Source organism: Eptesicus fuscus, chromosome 23 (genome assembly GCF_027574615.1).
Source record: "Eptesicus fuscus isolate TK198812 chromosome 23, DD_ASM_mEF_20220401, whole genome shotgun sequence".
NCBI lineage: Eukaryota > Metazoa > Chordata > Mammalia > Chiroptera > Vespertilionidae > Eptesicus > Eptesicus fuscus.
In genome coordinates this window covers 2910979-2928316 of record NC_072495.1, presented here as the reverse complement: position 1 = coordinate 2928316, position 17338 = coordinate 2910979, and the positions used below count along the sequence as shown (strand labels likewise).

The window sequence follows — 17338 nt, the reverse complement described above, 5'->3', positions numbered from 1 at the left end:
TCCTGAGCTAAAGGTGGGTGCCCCTCTAGGGTCACCACGGACATGCCACATGCCTCGAAGAAGGGAGAAACCGTCGCCACGACATCGGACCCACACTTCACACATGGCCTCCTCTGGGCGCGTCCGAGTGGGTCCTCAGATGCACTTAGAGACAACCAAGTAGACATCCCAGAAGTTCAGGGACAGCACGCCAGGCCTCAGAAACCGCCCCTGAGCCAGGTCTCCGGCCACACACCCGGCTCCCCTGGCTTCCCGTTCCTCGGTGCCTCTCACTACCGCCGCCTCCGCCTACTTCCAACCTCGAGCATGCGTGAGTCCCTCCGCAGTCCCTTCTTCCTTCACCACCAGCAGCACGCGACACAGACACCCCTTCTCCTCACAAGTCCCCTCCTTGGCTTCCAGGACACGAAACGCCCGTGCCTCCCACCTCACTGAACGCTCTCCCACGATTTCTGCGGCTGCTCCTTCCTCGGCGAGTCTTCCCGGGCCCAGTTCTTGAACTCCTTCCTACACCCACTCGGTCACTGGGCTCCAGCTGAGCTCAGGGCTGCCCACCGCGCTCCCAGGGGCTGTCCTCGCCCCGACGCCCAGTGACTCCGCATCACACACAGACGCCAGCGTGACGCCGCCCCTTGGACAACAGTCATCTCAAGCTCCAGCTGCCTGACCCCAAGCTCCCGCTCTCCCCCCGAAGTTGTGCTGCCCTGTTACCGGGCACCCCGTCTGGAGCACCCCTATCGTCCCAGGTGGTAAATCCAAGGAAAATGCGAAGCCACCTGTGGTTCCCTTTCGACCCATCAGCAAATCCTCCACACCCTCTGCTCTACCTTCAACACACACGCAGGAACCGACCACTCCTCTCCGTTCCCGCTGCCACCTCCTGGTCCAAACGCCGTCACGTCTCATCTAAACCATCTCCTTCCCCAACAGCCTCCGAGCCCGTCTGCTGGGCCCCACTTTGCTCCATGTTCAACCCCGGAGCCAGAGGGGTCCTGCTGGAACGTGAAGCCAGATAGTCCCCACGATCTACTCCCGGCCTCCTCACCCGCTCTGACAACAGACAGCGCTGCGTCGGCCCAAAGGCCCGAGAACCTGCCTGCTGACTCCCTGCCCGGCCTCTTCCATTCGCCCTTCGTCCAGCCCGCCCGGAGCCATTCCTGCTCCCTCCGCCTGGGAGGGAGGCCTTCCGGAGGCACCGCCTGGTTCACCCCTCACTTCCTTCGGGGCCATCCCCACCGCGGCCCTCACTGCCGTCCGCGGCCCTCACTGCCGTCCTCGCCCTCGCGGGAAGGCCCCCTGGGCAGCCGCCGCCCTCTCACCCCATCGCGTTGAAGTCGTCGTCCGGGGGCACGTAGTCCTCGTCGTCGCTGGTCAGGCCCAGCTCGCTCCCGTAGCACTGGTGGACGAAGTGCCAGAGCTCCTTGGGGCACAGCGGCTGCGGGACACACGGAGGCTCTGAGCGAGCTGCTCTCCGAGGGTAGGAACAGCCAAGCGCCGTGCCCCCGGCTGAACCGAGAGAGCCAGGCCTCCATGACCACCTCGGGCACCTCCCCGGCCTCCTCCCACCAAGACACCGATCTGCCCAAGAAGATGTCTTTTATCAGAGCAGGGACTTGGCCTGTTCACACAACTCAGGTCCATGGGACCACGGCCCCATGAGGGGGGTCGCTGTCCGCTCTTCGCTCCTCTCAATGAGGCCCGAGGTTACGCGGCATAAACTGGTGTCACCGGGGGCCAGGGTGACCACAGGGCTCTGATCGGGACGTGGGATGAGCGGCAGAGACCCTCTGAGCAGCCTCAGACGCTGCGGAATCTCCTCGCACTAACAGCGGCCAGGCAAACCCTGCTGGACCACATCCAAGAACCAGGCCCGGCCTCAGCGGTGGCCCTGCAGGGCCGGGCGGCTCCCGGGGCCAGAAAGAAGCCAATGGAGGCTTCTCGGCGTTTAAGGCGCCTCAGAGGTCCAGCACCTGACCGTCTCTTGACTACCTCCATACTTCTTAATTCTTCAGTGGAACCAGTTTGCCCTCAGCCCCTTGTATCAGCTGTAGTTTCTCTATTTCTCTGCATGTCTTCATTTCCTCCTCCAAAGCACTATCCTAAGAAACGTTAGCGCTCATGAAGTTCAAAGATTTGGGAAAGAGGCAACAGATTTTCAAAGAACGAAGATCAGAGGTGAATATCAGAGGAGGAGGGGGGGAGGTGGTGGGCGTGAGTATATGAAAAAGGAGGGCAAGACCACTAAGAAAAACAGAAGCAGTCAATATATTGAAATTATTCAGTTACTCAAACTAGCCAGGCCTAAGTCTGCTTGGCCTGCCTGCCCTGCCTCGCCCATCCTTCCCGGGAAAACCTCGCAGGCTCCGCCCACGCTCCCCACGCTCTCTGCCTCCTGACCCACCTAGTGCTTCCCCATGTGGCCCTCCTGGCGCGACGCCCTCTGCTCCCAGAGGCAAACCTGAAGCATGTTCCCCACCAGCGGTGTGACAAAGACCCCGAGTGCTCTTCAAGGCAGAGTTTGAGGAGCAGGAGCTGTGAGGGTGCCTGAGCCAGAGGTCTAGAGACCTGCCCAGCACAGCACAGGCCGGGCTCTCTCTAAGCCGCAGGGTAGAGGTGTGTGTGTGTGTGTGTGTGTGTGTGTGTGTGTGTGTCGGGGTGGGGGGGGGAGGCTCTGTGCTGTCTCTCACAGCGCCAGAGGGAGGCGCTGCTCCTTTATCTGGGCCTCCTGCTCCTATCTCTGGCCTTATGTCTACCATTAATCCTGCCTGGGCCACATCTACCTCTGTGCCCCTTCTTAACAATTCGCCTTCTCCATGCAGCCTTCCCTGACCAGCTCCACAGCTCAGCTTGTCTGCCACTATCAGGACAAGCGTCACGGGGAGACCCTGTTCATGAGGCAGAAGGCTTACAGTCATTTGGTTAGAACTTTAGTGAGCCACATGGATGACCTGTCTCATGTAGAAATGACAGTAATTGTGAACGGAAAATTCCAACCTGCCCGTGGAGACTCAAACACGCTATCGCTTTACCATCACTGATGGCTAATGAAGGCAGAGATCTCAGACCAGATAAGTTACAGGATTTATACAGGGCTGTATAGACTTTTGGGTTGGAACAAATTCTACATAATAAATCTACTTAATGTTCTTTAGATAGTAGTAAGTTTGGGCTACCGTCAAGGAAGATACACTCATATATTTACTTATGTCACAGATGATCCTAACATATAAATAGCCAGGGGCCATCATGACCGAAACAACCGGACAGACAACCAAACAGCAGGCTGCATGAGGGACCAGGCCGGCAGGGGGTGGTTAGTGAGGGATGACCAAATGACTGAACAGCAGGCTGTGTGGGGCGATCAGGCCGGCGGGGGAAGGGAGCAGTGAGGGGCAACCAGGCCGGTGGGGGAGGGGGGCAGTTAAGTGTGACCAGGCTGGCGGGGTGTGTGTGTGTGTGCAGTTGTGGGCAATCAGGCCAGCAGGCAGAGGCAGTTAGGGGTGATCAGGCTGGCAAGGGGGGCAGTTAGGGGCGATCAGGCAGGCAGGCAGGTGAGCAGTGAGGAGCCAGCAGTCCTGGATTGTGAGAGGGGTCCTGGATTGGAGAGGGTGCAGGCTGGGTTGAGGGGACCCCCCCCCCCCCGCACCGTGCATGAATTTCATGCACCGGGCCTCTAGTATAATTATAATTACATAATTTTTTTCTCATGCCTCCTTCTCTGGCTTGGAGGCTGTTTCTCAGCACCTCACGGCACGTCTAGGGGAGTTCTTGAAGGGCTGCAATCATGACATCTCCTTCATCTATGTGTTTCCACGGTGTCCTCCAAACACTCGAGTAGTCATCTGTGCTGTATTAACTATTTCTCTCGTTTCTATATTTTTGATGCTCTGGCGTCTGAGGCCTTGCTGATGGGAGCACCTGCCCCTCCCAGGGTCAGCTAATTCCTGGAGCTAGAAAACTTGCCTAAGAGCACACCTTCCATGTGTAACAAGCCAATCCAAAGCCCGTACCCCACCAACTTCTTTATCTAGCTCTTATGCTCAACACCCATATTTCCCTGCCCTCCTTACCCCAGGGACATGCACCAGGCAACCAGAGGCAGTCTCTATACCCTGACGCCCTACTCAGTTGTTCAAACTAGCCAATCCTAAGTGTGCTTGGCTTGCCCAGCCCGAGCCTCACCATTCCGTCCTGGGAAAACCTCATAGGCTCCGCCCATGCTCCCCAGGCTCAGCCTCCCAACCGACCCTGTGCTCTCCCAGCGGCCCTGCGTGGCCTGACGCGCTTCTGCTCCGGGGGCAGACGTGTACTCGTAAGTATAAAACTCACGGAGTCACTTCCACGTGTCTGTGCCTATCACACCCGACACGAACAAATCCCGGTACGCTTCAAACGGGCTGGACGTGCTGAAGCCCGGAGGGCCCTGGCCAGGCAGCAGGCGGCTGGCCCAGGCGGGCGACCTCCAGGACTCGGGTGACACCACCTGTGAGCAGGTCTGGAGGACTTCCCGGACCACGAGGAAGCCTGGGCCCCTGGGAGCCGCCAGGCCCCAGTAAAGGGCAGCCCCTCCACAGGGCCCACGCTGAGGGGGAGGACTGCTGGTCGGGTCGGCCCCTCCTCAGGCTCAGGCTAGCGCTGGGCAGAGCTTACCTTCTCGAGGAGCGCGTTCTGCCACAGCCGGAACATCATCATGTACGTCCTGTCCCGGGCCCCGAACGAAGTGAAAAAGTGCTGATGGAAGAGAAAACGGCAAACATGTCGGTTCAGATTTACAGTACAATAGGGACGAAGACACGCTGCTCCTTCCTGTAAAAGAGCCACCGATTCCAGCCTCAAATACGGCTCTCAGGCCCGTGATCCCGGCAAGATGCTCAGCGATGCGCAAGCACGGGGGTGCCTGGGAACGGCCCCCACTGTCACCGAGGCCTTCCGGTCACCCGCCCCCCTCATCTCCCCCTTCCCGTTCGAAGCTCTCATCTCCATGGAAAACTTGCTTTCCTTACCGGCTGGAACTGGGTGAGGGGGAGCCTTGTATTCAGTTATTCAGCAGGGCACCGAGGGTTAGCATGTGCTCGGCACCATCCCACATGCTTGGGGAACAACAGCAAACAAAACGGGGAGACCCCTTCTCTCATGGAGCTTATGCATCAGCGGGACCCTTTGTAACATGCAGGAAGCCAGACAAAACCAGATTTGTCTGAACACGTTCTAGGTGCCTCACAGATGTTGCTGTATTTACACCATACAAAAGCCTTGGGAAATAAACATAAGTGCTAATCCTATCTAACAAAGAGGGAATATGCAAGTTGACCGTCACGCCGTCACAAAGATGGCGGTGCCCAGTCCCCTCAGCCCCGCTGGAGTCCCCAAGTCCTTTCAGCCCTGCCGGGGGGGAGGGGGGCGGCAGACACACGGTGTGGCCGGACCCGCCCTCAGCCCCCCAGCACTGGCCCGAGGCTCAGGCAAGCCTCAGATGGCGGCTGCCCAGCCTCCCTGGGCCGCCCGAGGCTCAGGTAACCAGGGCCGGCTGAGGCTTGCGCGGCCGGCAGTGGCAGCAGCAGAGGTGTGATGGGGGCGTCGCCTTCCTCTGATCGCCGGGTCGCCTCCTGCCCCTGAGGGGTCCCGGACTGTGAGAGGGGGCAGGCTGGGCTGAGGGACCCCCCCCCCCCCCCAGTGCATGAATTTTCATGTACCGGGCCTCTAGTCTATATGTATAAATGTCTAAGCGACTGTCCGACCGCTAGCTATGATGTGCACTGACCACCAGGGGCCAGACGCTCAACACAGGAGCTGCCGAGCTGCGGTGACTTGGCAGCGGTGGTTCTCGGGTAACGCACCCGGAACCAGAGAGGAGGGAGCGCGATTCTGGGGTGCGTCACCCGAGAACCACCCTCTCGCAATCTGGGACCCCTCAGGGGGTGTCGGAGAGCCGGTTTCAGCCCGATCTCCGCAGGCCAGGCCAAGGGACCCCACCTGCCAGAGGGACCCGCTCACTCTGCTGACTCCCTTCGAGCTGCGGCGCCTCCCCAGGTGCGGCCGGCCGGGGAGGGACTGGAGGAGGTGGCTCCAGGGCGTGTCCGGCCCTTCTCACCCAGTCCTGCCCCACCAGCCACCTTCTAATTAATTTCCTGTCAATGTGAGGAATCTGTGCACCGGGGCACTGGCACCTAATGGAGAAACGGCTGTGGAGCTGGTGACCGCTAAAGTCACAAGGCTGACTTGTGCCAGAAACAGAATTCACACCAACAACTACCTGACCCTGACGTTCCTGTCACTGAGCTGCCCGAGTCCAAGGGCACAGTCAGCCTCGTGATGGGCAGGAACCGAGCCCACACCCCCCGAAGGCAGTGGTCACGATCCTAGTACCTCTCTGCCCTAAGTTTCATCTTCCACATTTCCCCAAACCCACAGCGACAATTCATTTCCTACAGACTCCTCGCCCCTCTCCCTGAGCTCTGCTGATGCACAATGACAGCAACTTACATCTGCATTACGCTTTACAACTTAGTGTTTTCAAATGGGTGATGCCTTTTCAAGACTCTGTATCTAAAACGGTCCGGCCGGCTCCATCTACACCTGAGAAAACCGAGCCTAGAGGCTTACATCACCTGCCCTCGGTCGCAGCTCTCGAACTCAGGCTTCCTGGCTCCAAGGCCAGTGTTCTGGTCCCCCCTCCTCAGCCTCCCAAACGCCCTGCCCCCCACGGAGGCAGTTCTGCAACCTGCATCACTCTCCCGTCTCACGCCCCAACCCTGCAGCCTCCCCATCAATGCAACGGAAGGGCAGAAATACAGAAGTTGGGGGGGTTGGGGTTAAGGGGAGGGGGGTCAAGTCCAAGGTGAGACCCCACTTACCTTTTCTGAGTCAGTGCAAACTTGGATGGCGTTGGGGATGAGGCGAGCTGTCTTTTCCTTAGTCATGGAGCAGATGTCTTTCAAACGGACAGTCAGCTGGCATTCCCACAGGGACGGACAATGGATGACAAGCAAAGAGGCATTAAGACAGCCAAAGGGTGCTCACCCGGCACCAGTGCAGACAGAAGAAACGATCCGTCTACCTGTTCCTGGCCCCCCTAAGAGACCATCTGGCGTAGCCCCTGCGTCCAGAGGCCGCGTAGCGAGGTGGGGCCATGCCTTGCCCAGAGCCCCAGGGGCCTGGACTCTCGGTCCAGGGAGCTCCCCTTCTCCTGCTCACCGCCTGGCACAGGTGCCGGTGGCAGCACGGTGCCACTCGCAGCCACGGAGCAGTGGCGCCACGGAGACCATACACGTCAGCTAGTCCACCTTTCCCCATTTTGCTTTACAAGGTGAGGAGGGAGAGGCAGAGGAAGAACAAAGGGCTCGCCCGAAGCCGCACAGCTAATTAGCAGCGGGGTCCAGAGAGACCGCAAGCCCGCCTGGGTCCCGAGGCCAAAGCCCCTTTACTCCACTCGTCTGCCTTTGCAACGACGATTGACAAATATTTGCCTTTGGCAAATCCTCTCAACGCTCTCAAGAGGGTAGGAGGGCAGAGATCTGGCCTTGAAGACTCAGGCACGCGCTGTGTTAATTGCACACGGCGGGGCGGGGCCTCAAGCCCGCAGGGGGACGAGTGGGGCAGCGTGCTGAGCCCGCCAAGGGGACCGCCCAGTCTTTACCAGCGTTTCCCAGCGGAAGATGTTGCTGTAGAAGCAGATCCAGTTTTCCGAGAGGTAGAGTCGGCCCTGAAGGAGAATGTCTCTTTGGAGTGCACAGGAGTAATCTGTGGGGGGAGGGCGGGGCTCAGAGGCGGAAGCACTTCCTGTAACCAGTGGGAGTCAGCATGCCTGCCCCCCCCCCCCCCCCCCCCGCCCCGCACCAGGGGTGAGGGGCCCACCTGCCTACCACTGGCTAGGTTTGAACTAGTGCCAAGGAGTCCCTAGCATCTCGTCCTCGGGCAATGGAAGGACGTGACACACCGCTGCCCGCAAGCAGAGGAGGGGCTGACTCAGGAGAGGCGGTAGAGAGGCCTATAAAGTCACCGAATGCCCCTCTCCAACCCACGATCACCCCCCTTCACCGCCGACCCATCTGCGGAGGTGAGGGTGGGAGACTCTCCCAGGTCGGCTCTCTCTGAGGCACCACACACGCCGGGCTCGGCCCGGAGCCAAGCCGGGGCCAGTGCGCTGGACAGCCCTCCCTGTTCCCAGACAGACTTTCTCACTGCAGCTGGCTCTGACTTGGGAATCTCTAGACAGAAGCAGCCCGTGTGAGGTCCCAGAGCTCCCCGACTTCCTTCCTGGCCCCCCCCCCGCCCCCAACCAGTCACCCGCTCACCCACAATGAGGCGCTCCGAGTCTGGAAGTTGCTTAAAGAGCTTTCTGAAGTCTTCATTTCTCTGCTTGTAAGTGGGGCTTAACACCTGCACGACAACGGCCGAGGTCAGGGGGTGCTCCCAGCTCTGTGGGGTGGGGAGGAAGGGGCGGGAGGAGCACCTGCTGGCGTGTTCTAAAGGCACAGCGGGCTCTGCTGTCCCGCAGGCCCCGGCGGCCAGGGCAGGCAGAGGGGCGTGGCGTGGCGTGGGAACGTCGCGGCGGAGAGAACGGTGCTGTGAGAGGCTCTGTGTCCAGTGTCCGTCCATGAGAAAGAGTCAGATGTCCTGAGCAGGCCCACGTCACAGCCAGAGGACACAGGAGGAGGGCCGCCTCCAGGGAGCTCCCGGGACCCGCGTCCGCTATTGCCGCTCTGCCTCAGCCAGCAGGAAGCAGGAGCCCGGGGCTCCCCGTCCCAGGCAGGACTCAGGGTACCAGGTGCCCATCACCCGCCTCAGAAGTTGCCGCGACTAACAGTGGGCACTTGCTGTGTGTGACGCTCATGATCAGAAAAACATCATAAAACGTAAACCAGCACAGCGTCATATGCCAATGTTATCTCAGGGGGAGTCGCACTTTACAGACTATTAACAAAACCACCCACAGAACGAGTAGCTGGAATAAGCACAGAGCAGAGAATTCAGAAGTAATTAGAAGCAGCTGGCGGCACCTGAGCTCATCCCGCACCGTCCTTCAGAAGGTCATCGCCCCCAGCACCGTGTCACCCACGAGGAAGCTGAGGCCAGAGAGCGGCTCCCCGCCCGCGGCCCCCAGCCCGTCAGTGCAGTTCCCTCGATTCCCGGGCCAGCGCTCACCGCCTCCCACCACCTGTGCCTCCAGCTGCCCCTGTGCCCACCTAGCTTTTCGGTGCCTCAGTGCAGACTCATACCCATAAACTGCCCTAGCAAACCTCCCTGGAAATACCACGAGCCCGTTGAATTCACGAAAACCCTGCTCCAAGCTCAGGATCTTAAAAAAGAAAAGGAAACGCGCGATGGAGATGCAAGGCACCAACAATCAGCGCCCGGTGCAGGGAGCCGGGCACGGCAGCGGGAGCGCGGCACGACCAGTCAGAGGCTCCCTGGCCGCCTGAGCCGGGCCGGGCAGCTCCTGTGCGGGGGAGCAGGCTCACCCCAGGGAGCAGAGAGGGAACGGACGCGTGGCTGCAGCTCAGAGAGGTTCTCCAGGAGAGGGCCGGTGCTGTCCACGGCTCGGCCTCGTTCACGTGGATTTTAAGCTGCTGTTTGTCTTGCTTAGCACACGAGCTGGCCTGGTCCGAGCGGACACCCCGCTACCTACCGCTCAGCAGAGCTCTGCCGTCGAGTCCCAAATGGAAAACCACCTGCCGGGGGCTTGAACCAAGTGTCGGGGCCCCTGGGAGTGAGTGCCTGGTAGCAGCGCTCCGTGCCTTCGCGGCGGGACGAGACCCCGGAACACACACGCCTCCGCCCAGACGTGACTCCGAACAGATGCTGAGCCATCCCATCCCGACGGCCGCTGGCCGCCCCGAGCAGAGCCCACACCGGACACCTTGCTGACTACCACCAAGTCCCGCATCACGTGCACGTGACCTCCAGAGCCCATCTAGCGAACGCGTGATGAGCTGTGTCCACACGCCAAGCACTGCGGGAACCTCCACCTACAGCGTTTCGCATGCCCGCGGGGTTTTTATTACCCGTTTTACACAGGAGGACGTTGAGGCACAAAGCGAAGCCACTTGCCCAAAGAATGTGGTCACTGAGTGGCATGTGGCCTGAGTCCGGCAGCCTGGCCTCCCTGCCATGGAGCCCGCACCCCGCCTGGCCTCCCTGCCATCGGAGCCCGCACCCCACCTGGCCTCACTGCCATCGGAGCCCGGACCCCGCCTGGCCTCACTGCCATTGAGCCCGCACCCCGCCTGGCCTCCCTGCCATCGGAGCCCGCACCCCACCTGGCCTCACTGCCATCGGAGCCCGCACCCCGCCTGGCCTCACTGCCATCGGAGCCCGCACCCCGCCTGGCCTCCCTGCCATTGAGCCCGCGCCCCGCCTGGCCTCCCTGCCATTGAGCCCGCACCCCGCCTGCCCTCACTGCCATTGAGCCCGCACCCCGCCTGGCCTCCCTGCCATCGGAGCCCGTGCCCCGCCTGGCCTCCCTGCCATTGAGCCCGCACCCCGCCTGGCCTCCCTGCCATTGAGCCCGCACCCCGCCTGGCCTCCCTGCCATTGAGCCCGCACCCCGCCTGGCCTCTCTGCCATCGGAGCCCGCACCCCGCCTGGCCTCGGGGTCGTGTGCTACGGGAGACAGCAGAGACGCCCGTCAGAACTCACTCGTGGGGATGAGATGTCCACCTACTCTGTGCTGCCCAACAGCCTTCCATGCCCACAGGTGGGTCGTCTTAGTGGGGGGAGGGGGGGGCGCGTAGATGACCTAACCCAGTGGTCGGCAAACTCATTAGTGCACAGAGCCAAATATCAACAGTACAACGATTGAAATTTCTTTTGAGAGCCAAACTTTTTAAACTTAAACTTCTTCTAACGCCACTTCTTCAAAATAGACTCGCCCAGGCCGTGGTATTTTGTGGAAGAGCCACGTTCAAGGGGCCAAAGAGCCGCATGTGGCTCGCGAGCCGTAGTTTGCCGACCACGGATCTAACCCAACCCTCCTATTACTGCTGAGGAAACCAAGACCCGGACTGGCCTCCTGCTCTCCCCTCAGCTCTGCACCAGCATGGAACTGCACAAGCGAGAGGTGGTCAGCACAGTCGCTGGGGCGGGCGGACGGGCCGACAGGCCAGCCTCCCAGGCCGAGTCCATTTCAGCGGCTCAGCTCCCACTGTGTGGCCAGCCTCCTCGTTGAGGGGACCCAGGGGCCATGGTTTTGCAGGATGAAAAGCTTTGGAAATCGGTCGCACAACAACGTGGAGGTACTTAACACCCCTGAACTGCGTGCTCAGAAGCTCATAAGGTGGGGTGTGTTCAGTGTATCGCAGCACAGCCCCAACGTCAGCCCAGGACGAGCCTAGCAGGCGGCCCCGCCCCGCAGGTGGAGCTGGACACGGGCGTCCCGGAGCCGCAGGCCCTCCTCCTGATGCTCCTCCACACGGGCCTGTCGCCCTGGCGGCTCCCAAGCCCAGTGGGCGCTCCGCCGGGAGGGGTGCAGGGAGGCCGCCAGTCCCCGCTCCTCGCCTCGGAGCAGAGCTGGGGAAGGAGGCCTCAGCCAGCCTGACCCTCAGGGCCTGTGCCCCAAGGGCCGGCTTGCACAGAAGCTCCCTCACCAGGCTTGCAAGCAACGTCCCGATTCTACCGCTGCAGGCTGGATGTGGGCCAGCCCGCCGCCTCGAACCTCAAGCACAGATGCGTCCTGCCGGCCGGCTGGCCACCATAGGCCCTTCGCCATAGGCCCTTCCGACGCCGGAGACACGCCCTCCCCCCAACCCGCGCTCCGAAAGCCAGCTCCTCAAGGGCAAGGCTCACCTATTTTTTTTTTTAAAATATATTTTATTGATTTTTTACAGAGAGGAAGAGAGAGGGATAGAGAGCCAGAAACATCGATGAGAGAGAAACAACGATCAGCTGCCTCTTGCACACCCCCTACTGGGGATGTGCCCGCAACCAAGGTACATGCCTTGACCGGAATCGAACCCGGGACCCTTGAGTCCGCAGGCCGACGCTCTATCCACTGAGCCAAACCGGTTTCGGCAAGGCTCACCTATTTTAACGGCACATTTTGGTTCCAGGCTGTCAGATCTGGAGCCCTTGGGGAGTAGGCTGAGCGGGAGTGACGGGTGCGGCAGAAGCGCCACAGACATAGAGAGAGGGGGTTGCACACTCACGGCCGGGATTTCCTCAGATCCACGCCAGCCACAGAGCTCCGCGTCGGCAGGCCCCTCCGTCACCTTCAGCGGGTGCCACCGCGAGGGCTGGCGGCCCTGCTCCAGCAGGAGGCTCCAGAGGACCCCAGATTCCGTCAGAGACTCCATCGCTCCCCAAGGCTACCCTCTCCGTGGAGCCCAGCGGCGTGAGCTCCGAGGCCCCACGGGATGAACACAGCCGGGCCCGCCGGGCCGAACGCGGACGAGTGGCCGCTGGCTCCACGACCCTGACTGGCCTCCTGGCCTCTCCGGGGCTCCGCGCCCAGCACCAACTTCACAAGGAGGGTGTGGTCAGCACGCTTCTCGGGACAGGCCTGCTGGCCAGTGGCCCGTGGCCGGCGGCCAGAGGGGATGTCGTGGAGCCCCGCGCCTGGTCCGTGGCACAGCCACTCCCAGGTGCCAGCCGAGGCCGGCAGCGGCCGCCGACACGGCAGGTGCACGGAGCAGCCTCGGGCTGCACACAGGCCCCGGGAGACAGCCAAGTGCACGGGCGGAGGGTGCCACGCTGGGCGCAGAGGCCAGCCCCGGCACTCACGGACAGCAGTGGCTCACGCTGCTCCGCTCCAGGGCAAGCTTGCCGCCCGCCCGTCTGCCCCGCGCACAGCACAGCCCTCAGTGTGCACTCTGCTCCGGGCCGCACCGTGACTCACGGCCCCCACCCAGGCGGAGCGGCCACCGAGGGCTGTGGCCACAGCGCCGCCCCCACCCCACACACCCCTTCCCTCCCAGCCGCCCTCCTCTGGGCTGACAGCAAACAACTTCTTTGTTAGACTCGCTGGTGGCCGGAGGGAGGGGGGAGGCAGGAGGGTGGCGGGCAGGGCCAGAGCCTACACATGCTTCCAGTGACAGGCCCGGTGATGGCACTGGCCAACGTCCTCCAGTAACCCCACGCCTGGCCTGCCCGCAGATGTTTCCTGCGATGGAAAGCAGCCGCCTGGCGCCAAGTGGGGAGGGGTGAGGAGGTGCCGCCAAGTGGGGGAGGGGGGAGGAGGTGCCGCCAAGTGGGGGAGGGGGGAGGAGGTGCCGGGCAGGGCTGTGGTGATGAAACCCGAGACTCAGACCAGGGACTTCCTGGGGCACCGCTCCCCTCCTGAGCCACCGTGTCCTCCGATCCCTGCAGCAGCCCAGGTCTGGAAGGGGAACCGGCTCACTGCAGACGGCGGACGGGAGAAGCTGGACAGATGGCCGAGAGGCTGCGGTCACAGCACTGGGTCTCTGAGGCGTCTGCTTCCTCCCCAGGGACCCTGCCCTGCGCCCGCCCGGCCCGATTTCCCAGGCAGCTCAGGCCGTGGGCCCAGAGCTGCTCAGAACAGACCCTGTGGCCCAGGTCAAAGCAGCCAGCCCGACGCGGGGACGCTGAGGTCCCCGGGGAGGACGGAGCCACGCGAGGAGGGCACGGGGCTCCGGAGAGCAGCTGGGCCGGAAGCAGACAGCCCGGGGCTGGGAAGACTTGGGTGCCCAGGAGAGGCACCCACTCCCGGCTGTGCCCACTCTAAGGAGGCTCGAGCCTGCATGGGCGATGGGTGCTGTGCCTGGGAGCCCGGCAACGTGGGAACAGCACGGACGGCAGTGCCAAAAGTGACCCAACGCACTGAAAGGGTCGAGTCTCGACTCCCAACCCCAACGATTCTGACCGGAGGACCCCAGGCTCCCGGTTAAACGGTGTAGGAGGAAGCGGAGGAAAAGTCGGAGTCCTTCCCGACTCCTCAGCACACACGCTGGGCACAGCCTCCGGCTGCAGCCACCCCCCACGCGGGGCAGTCGCCCCACCACACGCCACCTTCTCCAGGAAGGACCTGCTCTACATCGCCCACATCCCGGCGTGCTGGGCTTCACTGTCAGCCGCTCAAAGCCCTTCACCAAACGAGCGCATTCCTTCCTCGCCTCGAAAGCCACTCCCATCCACACGGCATTATGTGCACGCGCCCACACAGCCCCCAACTCTATATGGTGCTGGGCTCAGTCCCGCCTACGTTCTCCCAGCCCCGCGTCTGAGCTGCCCTGTGCCCGTCGCCAGTCCTCAGCAGTCACAGGAGAACTCAGCAATTCCACGTCCTCGCCTGAACACGGCTCCGACCCAGCCCCCCAGCCCCAGGCCCACAGGGCCGGTCCTCGAAGGACTCCCTGCAAGCGCGTGGCTATAGCTGTGGGCCGACTGTGGGCCTGCGCTGGGGAGGAGCAGGTGCGGGCCCGCAGAGAACTGGGGCCGGGAGGTGCGTCCCTGTGTGGGCCCTGGGCTCCCACCCGCAGCCAGCCGGCTGCCTGGGAAGCGGAGCTCCAGGTCCCGGGGAGGGAACGGCCCCGAGCTAAACATTAACTCCAGGCAAACACTGGGAGCTGGGACCCAGTGGTACGGCCTGGGGGACAGCCCTCCCTCCGGGGGACAGCCCTCCGGGGGACAGCCGGGGAGGAAGGCGGGAGGAAAACAGGCGGACCTGGGGGAGCACTGGCCTTGTCTAGGAGGAAACTAATTAAGACCCTCACCCTCAAGGAAACCTGGCCTTCAACTCAATCCTGGCGGGGCGGGAGGAGCCAGAGGCCAGAGGAGGAGAGGGGCTCTGACTGATAAGGAGAGAGGGGTGGGCGTGGTGTGAGGCAGGCCTGTGGTGGTGGGAGTGGTCTCCTGGGATGTGCTGGTGGGAGGGAAGGAGGCTGAGGAACAGGGAGGGATGGGCGAGCAGTCAGCTCCAGCGGGTAACAGCGGCCGCCTACCTGTGCCCCCACCTCACTGCCCCCGCCTCCCCCAAGCACACGTCATCCTACAGAGCTCCGCTCTGTCTCCTTCTGCCGGACGTGCCTGGCCTTCCCTGGCTGGGCCCTGTCCCCTCTCACCACCCAACAGCCAGCTCTGACCCTAACCAGAGGCCAGGCAAGGGCTCTAAGCCTGGGGCAGCGGCCAGCGTCCGGGCTGTTCTCTGGCCTCAGATGCTCCTTCGGTGGGTGGTGGGTTGCCTGGAGAGGACTGGCCCCAGGAGGGAGGCGAGGCAGCCGAGGACAGCACCTCTGCCACCTGAGGCACAGGGACCCCTCACCCTCGATGCGCCCACTGCACCAGCCGGGCCGCCCGCGGGGACAGCCGCCGGCTCTGCCCTCCGCCCCTGCTGACACGCACGCCTGCTTCTGCCTACCCCGTCTCAGGCCTACAGGGCTGCGCCTCCCACGCTGGGCCTCGGTGAATAAAACTGGACGGTCAGGTGGGGGGAGCAGATGTCATCGGCCCCGGAGGGACCTGGGACAGTTGTAGACGGACGACCTTCCACCTCCCGCCAGACCTGAACAGCCCGGCTGGGGAGAAGCCGCTGTCACGCCTCAGCCTTCCCACGTGGCCCTGGGCCCAGCCACTTCCCCTCGGGTCCACTCTGTAGGCCGAGGGGCCTTGTCATCGTGGCTAAACAGATAAAGCAAAATGCAGAAGAGAGACAGACGAGGGAGCCCTGAGGGGTGGGCAGGGGGTGCTGGGCGCGTCTCGCATCAGACCCACATCTCGCGGGCCTGAGATGTCCCCATGACGGTCAGCAGCCTGCGTGACGCCCACTGTCCTGGACCCGGCCAGCGTGTCTGTCTGTTCAGGACCCGGCCAGCGTGTCTGTCTGTCCTGGACCCGGCCAGCCTGTCTGTCTGTCCTGGACCCGGCCAGCCTGTCTGTCTGTCCTGGACCCGGCCAGCCTGTCTGTCTGTCCTGGACACGGTCAGCCTGTCTGTCTGTCCTGGACCCGGCCAGCCTGTCTGTCTGTCCTGGACCCGGCCAGCCTGTCTGTCTGTTCAGGACCCGGCCAGCCTGTCTGTCTGTCCTGGACCCGGCCAGCCTGTCTGTCTGTCCTGGACCCGGCCAGCCTGTCTGTCTGTCCTGGACCCGGCCAGCGTGTCTGTCTGTCCTGGACCCGGCCAGCCTGTCTGTCTGTCCTGGACACGGCCAGCCTGTCTGTCTGTCCTGGACCCGGCCAGCGTGTCTGTCTGTCCTGGACCCGGCCAGCCTGTCTGTCCTACCCGGCCAGCCTGTCTGTCTGTCCTGGACCCGGCCAGCGTGTCTGTCTGTTCAGGACCCGGCCAGCCTGTCTGTCTGTCCTGGACCCGGCCAGCGTGTCTGTCTGTCCAGGACCCGGCCAGCCTGTCTGTCTGTCCTGGACCCGGCCAGCGTGTCTGTCTGTCCTGGACCCGGCCAGCGGTCTGTCTGTCTGTCCTGGACCCGGCCAGCGTGTCTGTCTGTTCAGGACCCGGCCAGCCTGTCTGTCTGTCCTGGACCCGGCCAGCCTGTCTGTCTGTCCTGGACCCGGCCAGCGTGTCTGTCTGTTCAGGACCCGGCCAGCCTGTCTGTCTGTCCCGGACCCGGCCAGCGTGTCTGTCTGTCCTGGACCCGGCCAGCCTGTCTGTCTGTCCTGGACCCGGCCAGCCTGTCTGTCCTGGACACGGCCAGCCTGTCTGTCTGTCCTGGACCCGGCCAGCCTGTCTGTCTGTCCTGGACCCGGCCAGCGTGTCTGTCCCTGGAGGGGACTGCAGTGCCTCTGCCAGGTGCAGGACGGGCCTCAGGTGGCGGCACCGCGGGGCCAGGGAGATTATAAAGAGGCCTGTCCTTCCCAGAGGTCAGAGGTCAGAGCCCAGCATCAGGCAACCCAGAGGCTGGGAGGAGGGCCGAGCAGACCAAGAGGAAACAGGACCAGGTCAAAGCCACAGGCAGGGCAAGGGCCTGCCAAACCATGACTGGGCGACTGCGAGGCAGCTCTGCAGGCGAGGGGCGCGGGCTGCCCGGAGCGTCGGGTGGGGGTTTGCTAACAGCGCAGACATGAGCTTGGTGTGAGCCGCCAAGGGGCACGCGGGTGCAGGGATGCCAGTGGCTCTGGAAACAGCCAGGTCGGAGCTTCCCGGTCGCACCAGGCAGTCACGCCAGAGAGCAGCCCAAGGTGCCCTGTTGCCGTCCGAGGGGCGTGTGGGGTGACACCTGCTGTGCGGGCCCGACACCCCGCAGTGGGCAAGCCCAGCCAGAGCCTTGGTCTCTCGTTAGGAAGGGGCAGGGCTTTCAAGGCGGGAGGCTCCTGGGGTTACCTGAAGCCGGCCTCCCCGGCGGCAGCTGCTGATCACTCTTTAGATGTAAAACATGGAAAAACAAAGCTACTCTAGACACAGCTCAGGGCGCCTGCAGCTCCGCCAGCGGCCTGAGG

At 62.9% G+C, this 17338-nt stretch overlaps 1 protein-coding gene across 2 annotated transcripts in view; it reads right to left on the bottom strand.

Moving 5' to 3' along the window:
* LOC103301962 (protein Aster-B) overlaps positions 1–17338 on the bottom strand; it is a 72767-nt gene that overhangs the window by 15700 nt on the left and 39729 nt on the right. For both annotated transcript variants that reach the window (XM_054712770.1, XM_054712769.1), the window contains exons 4-8: positions 8295–8379; positions 7637–7740; positions 6855–6950; positions 4651–4731; positions 1320–1435 (exon numbers count right to left, since the gene is read on the bottom strand). In XM_054712770.1, coding sequence (XP_054568745.1) covers positions 1320–1435; positions 4651–4731; positions 6855–6950; positions 7637–7740; positions 8295–8379 — 482 coding nt within the window. The remainder of the gene's footprint in view (positions 1–1319; positions 1436–4650; positions 4732–6854; positions 6951–7636; positions 7741–8294; positions 8380–17338) is intronic.